Here is a 17109-nt window from a genome sequence, read left to right as displayed (position 1 = left end):
TCCTCCTCCTCCTCCTCCTCCTCCTCCTACTTCTCCTCCCCCGACATCGCCGTTGACACCTCTCCACCTTCCGGAGTAGACTACGTAGGCCCGAGACTAGCCGCCGACCGTGATCGTATATACGAACTGGCCTACCGTCATCCTGGCAACAGCAGATTAACACTCTCCGGTATTGCTGCTAATTCTTTATCTTTGATAATTCTCACATCTGCCGCTGCTGCCGCTGCCGCTGCTGCTGATCCCATGGCAGTTTGATAACGACCCGACGAGAACGATCCGCAGTCCTATCAACTCGTAGGCAATCGCAACTGGCCAATTCCTCCTCATCCACCCCGCAAAGCGTTAGGGAGAAAGCAGGAAGGATTGAGCTACTGATAACTTGACCACCCTTGTCGTGATATTACCTCGTGAGGCTCCCCCTCCCCCTCGCGTGACACACATCGTACATGTAGCCATTCGTTTATTTTGATTTTCTTCTTCCCCTTTCCCCTCTGCACAACTCTGGTCACTTCGTGTCTCCCACCCCCCCACCGACGGATCCGGTCTAGCCTATGCAGCCATCATGCCAGGCGCGGCGTACCTGGGGAACCTTGGGACCCTTTTCCCTTAAAACCGGTCATCATCTTGGAATACCCTAATACTATTACTCGATAGCATCGTCATGTTTCGTTTGCCAGCATTGCGGGGAAAGCATATCCTGCTACTACTACTCGTACTTCTACCTGTAATACTGGAGACGGTAACCCGATACGCACAGATCACAATCTACAATATTGCCAGTTAAGCAGATGACAGACTTTTGACTTTTTTTGAAAAAAAAAAAATGAAAAAAAATGAAAACGAAATTCAATGCCATGCTTGATATCTAGCCGGTTGCCCTCTGTCAAGTCAACGGTACCTTTATAACGAAATCATAATAAGCGAGAAGAGGGAGGAATTTAGACAGATGCGCCGTATCCTACCAACTCATACCCATCTTTCCCCCGCAACCCCCCTTATCCCATCTCAACGCCCAAAGTGTAGGAAAGAGACAAGGAAAGAAAACCAACGCCAGTTATATAAAATCTTATATGTGTGAATGCATACTCTGTGTGTATACGTATGACCATGGAAAGTAAAGAGAGAGAGAGAGAGAGAGAAGATACAAGATACAGCAGGCATGGCTCCTCAACGACCACCCTTTTTGGCTCCAATCTTGAGTCGTTCCTTGCAATCCTCGCAGTACCACGTACCTGGAGCAATCCGTTAGCAATGGCATGTCTATGGGAAGCAGAGAAGATGCATAGACGTAGCGAGAGACAAGAAAGAAGCAGAAAACTCACGATTCTCCGCCGGCGCAACCTTCAAGCCCACGCAAGCAAGATGGAACCACTCCCTCTGGCAATCATCCGAGTCACACGCGACCATCTCGCCGTAGCTCACGCCGTTGCAGTGGCAGTACGTCGGCTCGTCTGCGTCCACATCACCCTCTCCGCTAGTCGCGTCGTCGTCCACCGTACCGGACGTCGGCGCAGGTGGCGGCGGTGGCAGTGCCGCGAGAGCCTGGGCCTGCTGCGTCGCCGTCGACGCGCTCTTCCTGTGGCCCTTTTTCCCGCTGCTGCTGCTGCTGCTGTTGTCTGTACCACCGGCGCCGCCGCGCGACGGTCGTGCCCTTGTCGTCGTTGCTGCTTCTTGAAACGTCGCCATGGCGGGGGTGGACGGCTTGCTCGTCCGACCGCTCTTCGTCGTCGTCACCGTCGCGGGCGTCTGGCCACCCGGTGGTATCGACTCGCTCTTGCGGCGTTCGCGCTGTTCCTCAGCCTTGGTCATGGGTTTCTCTGTCTTCATGCCGTTGTTGATATTGTTACTACTATTATTAATATTATTATTGTTGTTGTTGTTGTTGTTGTTGTTGTTAGGCGTGCCGCCGCGGGCGCCAGCAGCACCGGGCGTCTCGCCAGGACCAGAACCAGCGCTCTCGGCGTTGTCCCCGTCCTTCTTGCCGGTCTCGCCCTTGATGGGTACGCTGGCCTCCTTGACCGACCGGGCGTCCGACCCTGCACGTGGCGCCGTCGGCGTCGGTGGAGGGGCGTCACCGCTGACCGCCGCAGTTCCGTTGGTCTTGCCCGAGGCTGCCGTGGTTGGCCGGTTCTTGGCCGCGTCGCCCAGCGACTGTATAGAGTTGTTTCGCGCTCGCGTCGTCGTCGGTCGAGATGTGCTGCTGCTGCTGTTGTTGTTGCCGTTGCCGTTGCCGCTGTTGGGTGCCGGTGATCCGCGGACCGAGTTCTTGGGCTCTGGTAGTGACGACAGCACCGGGGAGGAGGTGGCTGACGTGGTGGCACCGTTTCTGCTGGGAGGGTCACGTTAGACACATGCGTTCTCGGTTGGCTACCGACGTAGCAGAATGGTAGCAGAACAGGAGGGTCGGACATACTTCTTCTTGGCCTGACTGCCGCCAGACGGTAGAGCCTTCCTCTTCTTGGGACCGTCCGAGCCAGAGGACACCTCGCCAGCATTGGCACCCTTGGACTTTGACGCGTTAAGACCAAAGATGGAACTCGTAGCATGCTCTCCCGACGCTGTGGTGCCATTTGTTGTGCTGCTGTTGCTCTCAACCTTCCGCTTCTTCTGCGGCGGGTTGCCATTTGCCGTAGTAGTTATACCCAGGCCGACACCGGCGGCCTCGGGGGCCGACTTGCGGGTCTTGGTAGACTTCTTAACCACCTCGCCCTTGTGATGTCGGCCGCCGGCACCATCATGATCGTCAAAGTCTACGTCGTGATGGTTGTTGTCCTTGTTGTTCTTGAGGTTCTTCTTCGCCTGGAGGGCCTGCTTGCGAGCGTCGCTGCGGGCCGCGGCCTCTTCAGCCACGGCCTGGGCAGCGGCGGATATTGCGGCAGCGCCGTCGCGGCGGGCACGCTCCGGGTGCAACGACTTGTTGCGGTTCTCTGGGTAGGCCCAGTGCGTGTCGCTCCCCCACTTAGCCTCGTCGCTGAACTCGCGCTCGAGGTAGGGCCAGACGTCTTCGACGCGAGCAATCTGCTTGTCGAGCGCATCGTTTGCGGTGCCGATGACGTGGTTCTTCTCCTCGAGTGACACGAGCATCTCCTGGATCTTCAAGGAGACTTGCCGAAACAGCTGCCGCCTGCGGAGGAGCTGGTCGGCGGCAGTGGGCTGCTGTGGCTCGGTCGTCGATGAAGATGCGACGGCGCCCTTCTCTCTTGTCTGGGTGGTCTGGATTGTGCTGCTGTTGCTACCTGCAGCAGCAGCATCGCCGGCCTGTGCGGTGGTAGTTGTGGTGTTGGTGGTGGCGAGGGCTGCCGAGACGAGCTCGAACAGTTGCTCTTCGGGGATGCACAGCTTGGCGTCCACTTCCTTGAGCAGTGTGAAGTGTCGGACGAGCTCCCGCGGTAGAGCGGTAAGCGTGTCTGCAAAGAATGTAATGGCCGGGAAGATGTCGATGGGTTGATCGCTCGCTGGCTCGTCTCTGGCGCCAGCGCCGCCCGTCGCGCGAGAAGAGGGGTTGGCCGTGGTTCGCGAAGGGTTCGTGCGTGTCTGGCGCACAGGCTGCGACCTGCGCTGGGAAGACATTTCGGCCGACATCTTGCCCTTGGAGGTGCCGGGAGGATTGGAGAGCGTGTGTGTGCTTGTGCTACACTCAGGAGGGAGAGAGCGTCACTTCGCTGGCGGAACCGAAGAGGGGAGTGAGAATGGGTTCCCGGCCGAAAAAAAAGGAAAAATAAAAGCAGGGAAGTGTGTTGGGAGAGAAAAGAGTCTAAAGCATCATGGCACGATGCTTCCTTCTAGAGAGTAAAAAGAGGCGTAATAGCAAAAAGAAGAGAAGGGCATCCGAGGTGGAAGGGTTGCTCAACTGTTGGTGATTTGTCAGAGATGATGCGTTGGCTGCGCTGCTTCGGGGGTTTGGAAGTGAACGGCAAAGTGCTCCCAGACCTTATCCGCTGCTGCTATCGTCCATCCAGGCGCGCAATTGAGGAGCGCTCTTGTCCCACTGGCAAGTTTTATGCCACTGGCCATTTACAGGCGTACCAGGCCTACAGGCTACAGGTAGTGTATACAGATTACAGATTACATGTAATACTCCGTACGCCAGCCAGGTGATACCAGCCAATCAGAGCAGGGAACTGGAATCAGGCTTCCTGCCAAGACAAGTCATGAGGTTGAATAGGGACATGGCATAAGTACCCATGTGATACTCTTCTCTCTATGTGAGAATATCTACACGCCTAAGATCCTATAGGTACCTGCCTATACTATAATCTGTAGATGCATTCTTATAGAGGATACAGCATATACATGCAATATATATAACGTTACCTCCTACTTTAAATCCTACTAATCTGTATATGTGCGCATTAACGTGGTGTATGCCAAATGGCTGGCTTTCGGATAAATGATTGTCCCGGTGGGCCATTGACCTGATAAGATAAACCATTTCGTCACTGCCGTCAGTCACTACGGAGTAATATCACTGCCACACGGCAGAGGGTACCGGGTAGCCATAATTCCATTACCATTTTAGTCCGTTCCCGGAGCTTCTCTCACCTCGGACTTATCACGGCATCGTCGTATCTCATTCATAACTTAACAGTCACCATACAAACCTTTGCCATATCTCAGCTGTATCTGGGAGAGATGACAGGGGCGTTGTGATACACATAACAAGACAGAACCTTCCTCGTCATCTTCTCTTCTCACGCAACTCGTCCCCACCAATCTCGAGGCTGGCGATACCTCACAGCGACCCCTCACCATGTCTTTCATAACAGTGGCAGCAGCCACGCTCCCCAGCATCCCTCTGGATTTTCAAGGGAACCGAGATAGAATCATAGAGTCTATCCGGGTGGCCAAGTCCAAGGGAGCTACTGTTCGAACTGGTCCTGAACTTGAGATTCCAGGTATACGTTCCTGCCCTGCTCCGTCATCATCGCCATTATATCTATTCGGCTGACTGGTGAATAACAAAAATAACCTATCCCAGGATATGGATGTCTTGACCACCATCTCGAGGGCGACACCTTCTCCCACAGCTTCGAGGTCCTGGCTGACATCATTTCCGACGAGGCATGCAAGGACATGATTATTGATATTGGCTGTCCCGTGAGGCACCGCAATTGCCGGTACAACGCCCAGGTCCTGGCCACGTACAAGCACATCTTTTTCATCCGGCCTAAGATGAGCCTTGCAGGTGACGGCCTCTACCGAGAGATGCGCCATTTCACGCCCTGGGTCAAGCCCCGCCAGTTTGAGACGTATTACCTCGAGGACGTGGTGACGCGCGTCACAGGTCAGAAGACGGTGCCTATCGGCGACGGCATCCTGAGCACCAGGGACACGGCCATTGGCGTCGAGACGTGCGAGGAGCTCTTCACCCCTCTAAACCCCTCGACGTATCTCGGCCTCAATGGCGCCGAAATCATCCTCAACAGCAGTGCTAGTCATGCAGAGCTCCGAAAGCTCAAGACTCGTCTTGACCTCATCTCCAACTCCACGCGCAAGCTGGGCGGCATCTATGTCTACGCTAATGCTAATGGCGTTGATGGAGAAGCTAGGATGATGGTGAGTCTTCATACTCGTGGGGAGATTCCTTCTCTCAACTCTGTGTTCTAATGAAGCTCTATGTGTAGTTTGACGGCTCGTCCATGGTCCTGAAGAACGGAGAAGTGTGAGTCTTTCTCCCTCCCGCTCCCACGCACGTGTACACTCACAGTCATATTGACACCTCTTGCAGGATGGCCCAGGCTGTCCAGTATACCCTCAAGCCCGTTGATGTCATCACCGCCACTGTCTCCCTCGAGGACGTGAGGAGCTACCGCTCCGGCATGTCCAGGAACATGCAGGTCAGTTCAGCCCATTCCGATAGTGAATCCTGCTGAGTTGCATGTCTCTGACGTCCACCCAGGGTGCTGCCCAGGAAGACTTCCCTCGCGTGGAGACGGACATGGTTCTCTCCCGAAGCGCCAGCGACATCTACCTCTCCAAGACCCTCCAAGTCAGTAAGCCCATGGAACTTAAGGTGTTGGACCCCATGGTAAGACTCTCCCTTTCCCACTCAATATATCTCCATCTCCTCCCCAAAACGGTCAACTGATATCTGTATAGGAAGAGATTGCCATGGCACAGGCCGTATTCCTGTGGCAGTATCTTACCAGGACCAACTCTCCCGGTTACTTCTTGTCTCTCAGTGGCGGTCTAGACTCGTCGACCGTAGCCCTATTTGTGTATAGCATGGCCAGACTGGTACTCCAAACCATTCAGGACGGCGAGAAGTCTACTCTCGATGACCTGCAGCGTGTGACGGGTGACAATATGTTTGTTCCCAAGACTCCCGAAGAGATTGTCTCGAGGCTCCTCCACACTGTAATCCTCCCTCTCCCTCTTGCTACTCTCTCACCTCTGGCTCATTTCTAACAAGAAGAAAACAAACAGTGTTACCAAGGAACGGTCAATTCTGCCGAAGAGACTCGGTCTCGCGCCGAGCGACTATGTAAGCACCGCCCCGAAACAAGGGCCCCTCCACGGCCAACCCCTCAGCTAACCCCGTGCAGCCAAGACAATCGGCGCCCACCACTCCGACATCACAATCGACGAGGCTGTCTTAGCTCACCAGGCCATCATCACCAAGACTCTGGGCTTCGAACCCAAATACTCCGTCCAGGGCGGCACCCCGGCTGAGAACCTCGCCCTGCAGAATATCCAGGCGCGCAACAGGCTCGTCGTGCAGTATGAGCTCGCCCAGCTGTCCACTACCGCTCGCAAACTTCCTCGTGCGGGGGCTGCTCTTCTCGTTCTGGGTAGCGGCAATGTTGACGAGAATCTCCGTGGATACTAGCAAGTTCCCCCCCACCCTCCACTATTCCTTATTCTTCGTCTTCCAATACATACATGTATATATATATGTAATTATCCTTGCTCTACGGGACCCTTGAGCTAACCGCAGAGGGTAGCACCAAATACGACGCCTCATCCGCCGACATCTCTCCTCTAGGCAGCATCTCCAAGACGGACGCCAAGGCCTTTCAGAAATGGGCCATTGTCCATTTCAGTCTTCCCATCATGAACGAGTTTCTCGACGCCACCCCGTCAGCCGAGCTCCTCCCTCTATCGGCGGGTGTCCAGGATGACGAATCCGATGCAGAGAGTACGTTTCCCCTCCTTCCTTCCTACCTTGCATAGTACCCTTACTGACAGAGAGGCCAAATTGAAACACAAACCTCTAGTGGGCTTCACATACAAGGAACTTGGCGAGTTGGGAATGCGCTTCAAGGCAGACAAGCTGGGTCCCTGGTCAATGTACCTCCGCCTCCTGGGTGACTGGAAGGACACCCGCCCGGACTTTGGCCCCCGCCAGATCGCCGACAAGGTCATGCGCTTCTTCCGCTTCTACTCCCTCAACAGGCACAAGGCCGTCATCCTCACCCCCTCGCCGCACATGTCGGCCTACAACCCCGACGACAACAGGCGTGACCTCCGCCCCTTTTTGTACGTCGTCAACTGGCCTTACCAGTTTGGCAAGATCCGCGCCCACGTCGATGAGCTGGAGAAGAAGCTCGGCGAGCAGGAGCTGCCGCAAGAGCCGCAGGAGTCGTAGGAGTCTAGGCCTGCCGCTTAGAAGGCCAGGAATGAGCCTGGTCGCAGGCCCTTGTATTACAGGCCCCAGAAGTTCCTTGGGCGCAAGAAGCTTAGGCTCGAGGATTCAGGGTATCAGTAGAATGCAATACCCCACGTACACGCGAGCAAACTCGTGGGCACTCGCTCTTTGCATCCTCACATAGGGTTTGTATTAAAAGCTAGTAGAATATGAGATCAAGGAAAGGGAGAGAAAGCCTGTAGATAAAAAAGAAAGACAAGGGACACAAATGAAAAGAAAAAGAGCTCAAATAGTCCCAAGTAAGAATGCCTCAAGTAGACGCCTTCAACCCGCCAAAAAGATTGTCACCTGTTTCCCCCACCACCACCACCCCCCCTTTTTTTAATTTTCTTTTCCATTTGATCATCCATCACATCTTTCCCCCTTGCTTCCCTCCATTGGAATAACGCGGGGTATGCAGCAAAAGAATTGAAAAGAAAAGGACAGCCAGTGATTTTCGCTCATGCTCATGCATAACATGCTAGTGGTCTTCTGTAAATTGTTTTTTTTTTTTTTTTTTTTGAGGGGGAGGGATGAGATGTGCAATAAACGGGTCGCGTTGCACAAACTGTAGCCCGAAAACTTCTTACGTTGACCTCCTCGTAGACCTGTCTACTCGACACTCATCTTCCTCGGCTTCGAATCCCGTCGCCTTGTCGGCCTCTCCTCCCTCTCGCTCTGCTTCACCCTCCACTGCCACTCTAGCAGGACCCAGATGAAATGGTGTAGGTCAAAGTCGGGCCAGAGACAGGAGAGGAAGAAGATTTGCGTGTCCTGGTGGCACTGCCACAGCATAAAGTCACTGAGGCGTTCGACACCGCTGGTACGCACAAAGAGGTCTAGCGGGGGGTCATCGGCCGTGTACATGTGTTTCTCGAGCGTATCAACAGTGATACTCTCTGGGCTGGGGAGCTGGGAGGCCTCGAGGCCGTATTGCGGCGGCGAGTCTGACAGTAGCGTGGTAGACGACGAGGCACCCTCGTCAGCGTCATCACCTTGTGCATCGGTCTCAGTAGCGGATTCAGACTGGGTTTGTTTTTCGGGCGAGTTGTCGCGGATAGTGGGAAGCCGCTCGTGTGCATTGAGCTGTCTCGAGAGGATGGTTTGTCGTATACGGGTCTGTGAGAAAGGTGTGTTCTTGGGCGGCGGAGGTGCCAGGCACTCGGCGACTGTCGACTGAATGGCTGTGGTCATCTCGGCGCGCGACGTATAGGGAAAGCAGATGTTGAGAACGGCCCTGAACATGTATGTCAGCAACTTCTACCGTTGAGCAAACCTAGTTGAGGCCAAGGAACGAGAAGGGAACTGACTTTTTGTTGTTGCGAGTCCTGGCGACGGCCTTGTCGACGACCTGGAGCACATCCTCGCGTACGAGGTCGAGCTGACCTAGGACGCGGACCGAGGCACCGTAACGGTCCAGAACGTCCCCATATGTGGTGAGCTGCTCCAGCTTTACCTTGGCAAGCTGCATGAGACCCTCAACTTCATACTTAGGGCGGTTGAAGTTCTCGATGCTAAAAGCATAGACTGTGACTGTCTTGACGCCAGACTTGTAGCAGACTTCCATGATCTATGACGACGCAAGACAAATATGTTAGTGACAACTGGCATGTGAGACTGGCCAGGACAAGGCGGGGATTGACAAACCCTCGCGAGAGCCTCGAAGCCGCGATGGTGGCCTTCGACTGTCTCCATACGGTGGCTGCGGGCATATCGCCTGTTGCCGTCCATCTCAAAGGCGACATGTTGGGGGACGGGGCCCTGCCTGAGGGCGCCAATCAACAGCTCTCTAAGCTGATTGAGGGCCCATTCTCCAGGGGGGGATTCGAGTATGAAACGCTGGATAACAGAATATATTTCGTTCATTTCGTCACTTGTCGAGGACTGGGGCAATTGGAATACAACGCGGGGAGACAAATACGTGGCGAAAGGTGTGTGCGTATGTGGATGTGGATGCGGCTTCCTGGAAAACAGAGAGGCGAGACGGCGGCGCTGAGAAAGAAAAGGGCGACGTCGAGATAGAATCAAATGAAAAGGCGCGGCAGGTCATTACAGGAAGGGGTATATTAAAGAGGAAAAAGAAGTGCGCAGGCAGTATGGCGGCTCAAAGATGCCACGAATGTTTGGTGGCGGAGGTTGGGGAAGACTCAGCGAAAGGCGAATGACGACGAGCCTATGAGTCCCGATCGGTGAATTTAATTTTGGAAGGCACGACGCAGCTGGCCACGACGTGGAAGGCGCGCTGGGTGGTGGTACATGCCCACGGGTACCACTTTCAGGCTCTACCTGAGTAGCCCGTAGTGGATAGTCTGTGGCGCCTGTACAGGTACAGCTGAGCGTATACATACATGTACTCGTACTGCATGCTAGGCCGGGGCGCAGGCATTGCGCAGGGCTTGGCGGGGGATCATGGCTCAGTGTGCTGCTAGGCTTTTCCAATGAATGAAGCCCGGCGATGATTCTGTAGTAATAATACTATCCGTACAGCCTACAGGTACAGCATGACAGAGTACGAGTATTCCGTACAGCGTATTCTTACAGGGTAATATGGTCCATCCGGCGTCTCGTGTGTGGAGTACGGGAGCATGTACGGGCTGTAATACGGAGCACAGTGCTCCTGCCTGCCAGTTGCTATTGGGGAGGCAATTATGAAGGGCATGAGCCACTATGGTGATGTGGCACAGGTGCCGTTGTGTGTGGCTCGTGGCTTGATTACTACACTTGAATCAGCACCCCATATTACAGGCAGAGAGAATCCAGACACCCCGGCCAAATAACGATGTTAAACGTATGCGATCCCCATGACCATCTCCGCACGCTCCGCAGACCCAAACGACAAAATCAAGAGAAGAAGGATGCACAATGACACCATGATGATCGGGAAAGAACGGTATGTGTCGAGGCTGTGGATCGGTCCGACAATCCTTCGTTTGGTGTTGAAGTTGACGACGTCGGTGATGCAGCGAGGCAAGCGGCATGCTCAGAGACTCTGGAGTTGCCTCTTGTCTCCTTTGAAGTCTGTTGGTGGTGTTGCGATGCTACCTACTGCACATGTGTGTGTGTGTGTGTCCGTTGCCCAACTTGGGCATGTGGCTATCTGGCTGCCCATAATGGATGGGCTGGATCAAGCGCCGCGCGGATACCGGGAGGAGTGATGATAGCACTCGTAGCCGTGTTCACGAATATGCAATACACGTAGAAAGTGTAAGCTGCGAACCCTCATGTGTGCGATTATTGCGTACTAAATACGACTAACAGAATGCGGTAGACTTTTATATGCCGTAGTGGGTCATTGAAAGGACAGGATGAAGCTTAAAGTGCAGTAAAATGCTCTACTGTACTCTTATTCCTCAGTACTACTCCGTACTTGTAACCTGTTACCTGTAACAGCCTATAGCTGTAAGCAGAAGCAGGACGAGGGCAGATAGAGCCCGGAGGGAGCCACTCCACCCCACGGGCCACCACGCCCCAATATGCCCACTTTCCTACAGCGTGGGCACCTATGATAGCAGAGGCTCCGTATCGTCATGTGTGAGGAGTGCAGTATCAGTTACTGCTGGTAAAACCTCCATCGTCGATGGCCGGCAGCTTCAGACTCTTCTGTCACCCTTGATCCTTTGCAGACCAGTAATAACAGTAATGTGCTTGCATGATTTGTGCCTTCCCGGTATTCGACCTGGTATATATTTTTCTCTCTTCTTTTCTCATTCTCTCGCGTCGTTAGGTGCCTGACTGGCTTTGCTAGCTTGCTCAAGAACGGCACCGGTCCATGGTCCCGCCCGCCAGCCACCCCTCCCCTCCTATCGTACCTGCCTTGCCTTCTCTTTCCCGGCGAGTACTTAAATACTCTACTTGCTACCTTTTTTTCTGCCCAAACTCTGCCCCCCCCCCCCGCTTCCTACTCTTTTCTTCCCCCCTTCGCTGCCCAGCTTCGTTTTCCCCTCAAGGCATTCTTGAGCTATGGTTGTCTTTGACGGTCACGAGTACCTCACTGAGGAGGAGAAGCGCCTGCAAGAGGACCGCCAGCGCGAAAAGTACTGGAAGAAATGGGGTCCCTACGTCTCGGAGCGCCAGTGGGCTACTGGTACGCACGCCATCTTTGCCATTTCTCGTGACTTCTGCCCAATTGCTTTTGCTGACATTCCTATTCAGTTCGCGAGGATTATAGCCATGATGGAGACGCATGGAGCCGTACGTTGTCCAGCATATCGCCGCACGTTCCGGCCGTGAAGCTGACTCTGATGCAGACTTCACTCACGACCACGCCCGCTCTCGAGCCTTCAGATGGGGTGAGGATGGTATTGCTGGCGTCTGCGACACTCACGGCTATCAAAACATAACCTTCAGCTTTTGGAACGAGGAAGAGTGAGTGAGCCATTAGCAGAGCCGATCGATCCGTTGATCTTGCTTGCATCGCAGCGCCCTCCCTCCCCACATCTGCCCCCCCGGTCACTGACCCAGTCTTAGTGATTTCCTCAAGGAACGCTTGTTCGGCCTTTCCAACCCCCAAGGAAACCACGGCGAGAGCATTAAGGAAGCGCATTTTCATCTTGACAACACACCCGTATGTCTTTGCGCCTTTATATAAACCAGTTTGAATGCTAACCAACGCCCGTGTGTCTAGACCGTAAGACCACCTACGATACTAACCACAGCGGGTCCCTAAGAGGTTGGCATACTGACAACCGAATCGTGTAGCACTCATACATGAAATATCTCTACAAGTACCCGCAAAAGAAATTCCCTTACAAAGACCTTGTCGACGAGAACGCCAAGCGCACGAGAAAAGAGAGAGAATACCAGATCAAGGACACGGGGGTATTTGACGAGGACAGGTACTGGGATATATTCATCGAAACAGCCAAGGAAACAGACGATCCCGATGAGCTTCTCTTCCGCGTCACTGCTTGGAACAGGGGCCCGGACCCTGCTCCGCTCCACATTGTCCCCCAGATGTTTTTTCGAAACACGTGGAGTTGGGGCAGAGAGCCAGACTCCAAGAAACCGTCTATTGAGATCCATGAAGACATTGCTGCCAAGTCGAACCATTGGCGCCTTGGAGAGCGCTACCTCGTCATGTCTCCATCCCCGGGAATCGGCTCCACCGGAGACGATGTCATACCACGCATGATGTTCACCGATAATGATACCAACTTCAAGGAATTGTATAATCAGGAGAACAAGACGCCTTACGTCAAGGATGCATTCCATAAGTACGTTGTCGACAACGAGAAAGAAGCCATCAACCCTGCCCAGACAGGAACGAAATGCGGTGCATGGTTCAACTTCAACGAGGACGGCGGTGTCAATCCCGGAGAGTGCGCAGGTATGTCTATGCCCTGGTTTAACTTGCGGAAAAGAACAGAGAGAAAGAGAGAGACAGTGTTGCTGACTGGCATCTCCCTAGTGGTTCGATTTCGCTTTTCCAAAAGTGGCCAGACTTTTGTCGACGAAGAAGCCTTTGATGAGATGATCGAGCTGCGACGCGACGAGGCCGATGATTTCTATTACCGACTCAGCCCACTGCCTATGACGGACGACCTGCGAAACATCCAGAGACAAGCCTTCTCAGGTATGATGTGGACCAAGCAACACTACTTCTTCATTTGGGACCAGTGGGCAAACGGTGACCCTTCGATGCCCCCTCCGCCGCCTGATCGGAAGAATATCAGAAACAACCAGTGGAAGCACATGCACTGCGATGACATCCTGTCCATGCCCGATTCCTGGGAATATCCCTTCTTTGCTGCCTGGGACAGCTCTTTCCACTGTATTCCTCTGGCCATGATTGACCCGGAGTTTGCCAAGAAGCAGCTCGACCTCTTTACAAGAGAGTGGTACCTCCACCCGAATGGGCAACTCCCCGCGTAGGTCATTGGAGCTTTATTGACATCTACAGAAGAGGTATTTGCTGACGTGGATATTTATAAGCTACGAGTGGAATTTTGGCGATGTGAATCCCCCGGTGCATGCCTGGGCCACATTCCGAACGTTCAAGATTGAGCGCAAATTGTACGGTCGCCAAGATCTTGACTTCCTTGAGCGCGTATTCCAGAAACTGCTTCTCAACTTCACCTGGTGGGTCAACCGCAAAGATGCCGACGGAAAGAATGTCTTCGAAGGTGGCTTCCTGGGCCTCGACAACATTGGTATCTTCAACCGTTCCGAGCCGCTGCCGACAGGCGGTGTCCTTGAACAGGCCGACAGCACGGGATGGATGGCTTTTTACTGCCTGTCCATGCTCAACATTGCCCTGGAGCTAGCAAAGCACCGTCGCATATACGAAGACATCGCTTCCAAGTTCTTCGAGCATTTCATCTTCATTAGCGATGCCATGACGTTTCGAATAGGTTCGAATGAAGAGGCGTCTCTCTGGAACGAACAGGATGGCTTCTACTACGACGCCATCTCCTGGGGCGGCCCCTGGATCCAGCAGCTGCCGGTGCGGTCGCTTGTCGGGCTCATTCCCTTATACGCCACCACGACGCTCGAACCGGAGCTCATGAACAAGCTCCCGTCCTTCAAAAGAAGGGTGGAATGGTTTGTAAACAACCGGTCCGACCTTTCCGAGAGGAACATGGCAAGTATCAAGAAAAGGGGAAAGGGCGACCGTATCCTGCTGTCCATTGTTAGTAGGGACCGTCTGGAGAAGATCCTTAGCAGGATGCTTGACGAGGAAGAATTCTTCAGCGAGCATGGTATCCGGTCCTTGTCCAAGTACCATGAGAAAAACCCCTTCTCCATGGATGTTAACGGCCAGAAGTTCACTGTTGGCTACGTCCCAGGAGAGTCTGAGAGTGGTCTCTTTGGAGGAAACAGCAACTGGAGAGGTCCAGTCTGGCTATGCGTCAATTTCCTCCTGGTAGAGTCACTCCAGAGATTCCATCTCTTCTATGGCCCCGAGTTCCGGGTCGAGTGCCCGACTGGCAGCGGGGACTACATGCACCTTGCCAAGGTGTCGGAAGAGATCCAGCACCGTATCCAGCACCTTTTCGCGAGAACTGATGATGGCAGGCGCCGCATCAATAACGGCGATGATTGCCTCGACTTTGATCCTCACTGGAAGGACTACTTGTGGTTCTATGAGTACTTTGACGGAAATGACGGACGTGGATTGGGTGCTACCCACCAATGCGGTTGGACTGGGCTCATTGCTCGTATGATCCATGACACTGGGTAGGTTTTCTCCCCTTATTCCAAACTCTTTTCGATGACTTGTCCCATGGCTAATACTGGCAATAGCGTAAATTGCCGTCTTCCGCAGACCCCGCGCACTCCGTCGGTAGCAATGTCACATTATTTTGACGACATACTCCAGCGGAGTCTCGACTCCGGGGTGCCCCATTCAGCTCGAATGCCTCATGTGCGACGTTCGTCGACTGCTCGGTCCATTGGGGCCCGCAGTGACTTTGACAGTTCGGTCAATGGCGGCGACGACGATGACGACGATGCCAACTCTGCAGTCTGCTCGGCATACAATGGGGAGAATGGGAGGTCTTCTAAGAAGAAGGAGGCCGATACGCATATGCATCGGTACATCAGTGACCAACTTGACCGGTACAAGAATGAGAATGGGCACTTGGCGGACAATGAAGAAGAGTTTGAGACCAAGGCTTGAGGATGATAAGGTGGAGTATGAGGTGTCTAATCTGTGAGAGTATTGCGGCATGTATCTGTTTTTGTTGGGCAACGTTTACAACTCATAGACATTATATAGAACATCTAAATACACGGACATGTACGGCAAACATTTATATGGGAGACAAGAGGGAAGGTGTATATCAAGTTAAGATGTAGAAGGCGCATATGGGACACGGAGTAGGAAGCTAACAGAAACATACGAGCATGCAGAGTAGAAGAATACGGGGAAACGAAGGTAGCGAGTGATACTGCATCTATTCCCACAGAAATTGCTTCCCCTATAGATAAAGAGTTGTACATGACGGGCTTGCCGGGCGGGGAGTCCTTGAACAGAAACTCGTTTCTCTCAGGTCATCTGGCAGCCGGAACAAGAAAGTAGTAACAAAGGGAAAAGTAAAAAAGGGAAGAGGTGATTTGTTCGGGTTGGTTGGGAGGGGGTCAGATTTATTGATTAATCAGAAGATGACAAGAAGTCGATGTGCTTGTCTTGTTCATGCTCTTTCTCTCTCGGAGGGGTTGGTTATGTTATGACATGGTATGCGACAATAGCTTTACAGGCTGTCGGTGAGGAGCTTGTTCATCTTGGCGATGCGGGCAGAGACGGAGAGGTCAATGGTGCGGTTTCCGACCTCGACGATGAGTCCACCGACGATGTCGGGGTTGACCTGGGATGTGTTAGATGGGCTTCTCTCTCCTCTTTTTTTCCTTCTCTATCTCCCTATTCTTCTCCTCTTCTTCTGTGGAGGCATACCTCATTGGTGACCTTGAGCTTCTTGCCGGCACCGACGTAAGCAGACTTGGAGACGGCGTTCTCAAGACGGGAGAGGGTCTTGTTGTCGAGGTTCTATTTTTTTTGAGAATCTTAGATTGGTACTTTTTCTTTTTCTTGTCCTTCTTTTTTTCTCCCACAACAAGAGGGAGAAGATGAGTTGTGTGCGTGCGTGCGTGCGTGTGTATGCTTGAGGAAAGGTGGAGAGGGGAAAGCATACCTGAGCAGAAGTGACAATCATCTCAACCTCTCCACGACCAGCCTGGACGAGAGTGTTGAACTTGGTGCAGATTCCGGGCAGGAGACCGAGACGGTTGTTCTCGGCCAGGGCATCGAGGAAGTTCTTGACGGTAGAACCCGAGGCGCCGGACTGCTTGGCCAGCTCGGCGACGACGGCGGCCTTGTCGGCCGTGGTGAGGGTAGGAGCCGAGAGGATGGTGCCGAGCTTGGGGTCCCTCTCGAGGAGGGAGCTGAGGGTCGACAGGGCCTTGACCGTGGGGTCGAGGGTGGAGGACTTGACGGCGGCAGTGTACTATTATTCCGAGGGGGGAGGGGGGAAGGGGAATAAGATCGTTAGCAAGAATTGATTATTCCGAATCAATCACGAACATCATCATGAAGTCCCCAAATCGTCCTTATCCCCAATTGACTCGTTGCGCTCTCGATCTCGGACAGACGGGGGCATCTCCGGATCCGGAGAAAGAAGAGGAGGAAAGAAGAAGAAGAAGACAGAAAAGAACGCGCGACCAGAGAGGCGCGGCAAGTGAAATTGTATGTATCGTCTTATCATTCCACCCTCCCCCCAAGAAAATAACATGTGAAGAAGAAAAAGTCAATTGAAGTAAACAAGGACAAACCCACCAGAGCAGTAGCGTACGTGCCGTCGAGACCGAACACGGCAACAGGAGGCTTAACCTGGGCGTCGGCGCCAGCAGCGGCGGCAAAGGTCCTCACGGGGACGGCACCCATGGCCATGACCCTCTGGGGGGCGACGGCGCGGACGGAACGGAACGCCTGACGGGAGAGCATGACGGCGGATTCGATTGGAGAAGGATCTTTCGGTAAAGAGGTT

The 17109-nt window shown here is 53.5% G+C and overlaps 5 protein-coding genes across 5 annotated transcripts; 2 read left to right on the top strand and 3 right to left on the bottom strand.

Moving 5' to 3' along the window:
• Nucleotides 1–1167: 1167 nt before the first annotated feature.
• GMORB2_5583 (uncharacterized protein) lies at nucleotides 1168–3582 on the bottom strand (the record flags this gene model as incomplete). Its single annotated transcript, XM_035467553.1, has 3 exons — nucleotides 1168–1232; nucleotides 1323–2111; nucleotides 2430–3582. The coding sequence occupies 3 exons, from the start codon at nucleotides 3580–3582 to the stop codon at nucleotides 1168–1170; spliced, it is 2007 nt and encodes a 668-aa protein (XP_035322519.1).
• Nucleotides 3583–4750: 1168 nt separating this feature from the next.
• Nucleotides 4751–7588, top strand: GMORB2_5582 (NAD+ synthase (glutamine-hydrolysing); the record flags this gene model as incomplete). The annotated part of the gene is made up of 10 exons (XM_035467552.1): nucleotides 4751–4895; nucleotides 4979–5556; nucleotides 5625–5662; nucleotides 5729–5837; nucleotides 5900–6028; nucleotides 6100–6357; nucleotides 6427–6484; nucleotides 6546–6818; nucleotides 6938–7138; nucleotides 7218–7588. 10 exons carry the CDS (start codon nucleotides 4751–4753, stop codon nucleotides 7586–7588), a joined length of 2160 nt encoding a protein of 719 aa, XP_035322518.1.
• Nucleotides 7589–8239: 651 nt separating this feature from the next.
• On the bottom strand, nucleotides 8240–9493 carry GMORB2_5581 (ditrans,polycis-polyprenyl diphosphate synthase; the record flags this gene model as incomplete). The annotated part of the gene is made up of 3 exons (XM_035467551.1): nucleotides 8240–8864; nucleotides 8938–9197; nucleotides 9275–9493. 3 exons carry the CDS (start codon nucleotides 9491–9493, stop codon nucleotides 8240–8242), a joined length of 1104 nt encoding a protein of 367 aa, XP_035322517.1.
• Nucleotides 9494–11587: 2094 nt separating this feature from the next.
• Nucleotides 11588–15245, top strand: GMORB2_5580 (Mannosyl oligosaccharide glucosidase; the record flags this gene model as incomplete). The annotated part of the gene is made up of 8 exons (XM_035467550.1): nucleotides 11588–11711; nucleotides 11780–11818; nucleotides 11875–11992; nucleotides 12095–12191; nucleotides 12326–12953; nucleotides 13035–13494; nucleotides 13559–14803; nucleotides 14870–15245. The coding sequence occupies 8 exons, from the start codon at nucleotides 11588–11590 to the stop codon at nucleotides 15243–15245; spliced, it is 3087 nt and encodes a 1028-aa protein (XP_035322516.1).
• Nucleotides 15246–15819: 574 nt separating this feature from the next.
• Nucleotides 15820–17066, bottom strand: GMORB2_5579 (F-type H+-transporting ATPase subunit O; the record flags this gene model as incomplete). The annotated part of the gene is made up of 4 exons (XM_035467549.1): nucleotides 15820–15933; nucleotides 16020–16112; nucleotides 16258–16569; nucleotides 16899–17066. 4 exons carry the CDS (start codon nucleotides 17064–17066, stop codon nucleotides 15820–15822), a joined length of 687 nt encoding a protein of 228 aa, XP_035322515.1.
• Nucleotides 17067–17109: the final 43 nt, after the last annotated feature.

Source organism: Geosmithia morbida (genome assembly GCF_012550715.1).
Source record: "Geosmithia morbida isolate 1262 chromosome Unknown scaffold_4, whole genome shotgun sequence".
In the NCBI taxonomy this organism is placed as follows: domain Eukaryota; kingdom Fungi; phylum Ascomycota; class Sordariomycetes; order Hypocreales; family Bionectriaceae; genus Geosmithia; species Geosmithia morbida.
This window is presented reverse-complemented; position numbering and strand designations above follow the sequence as displayed.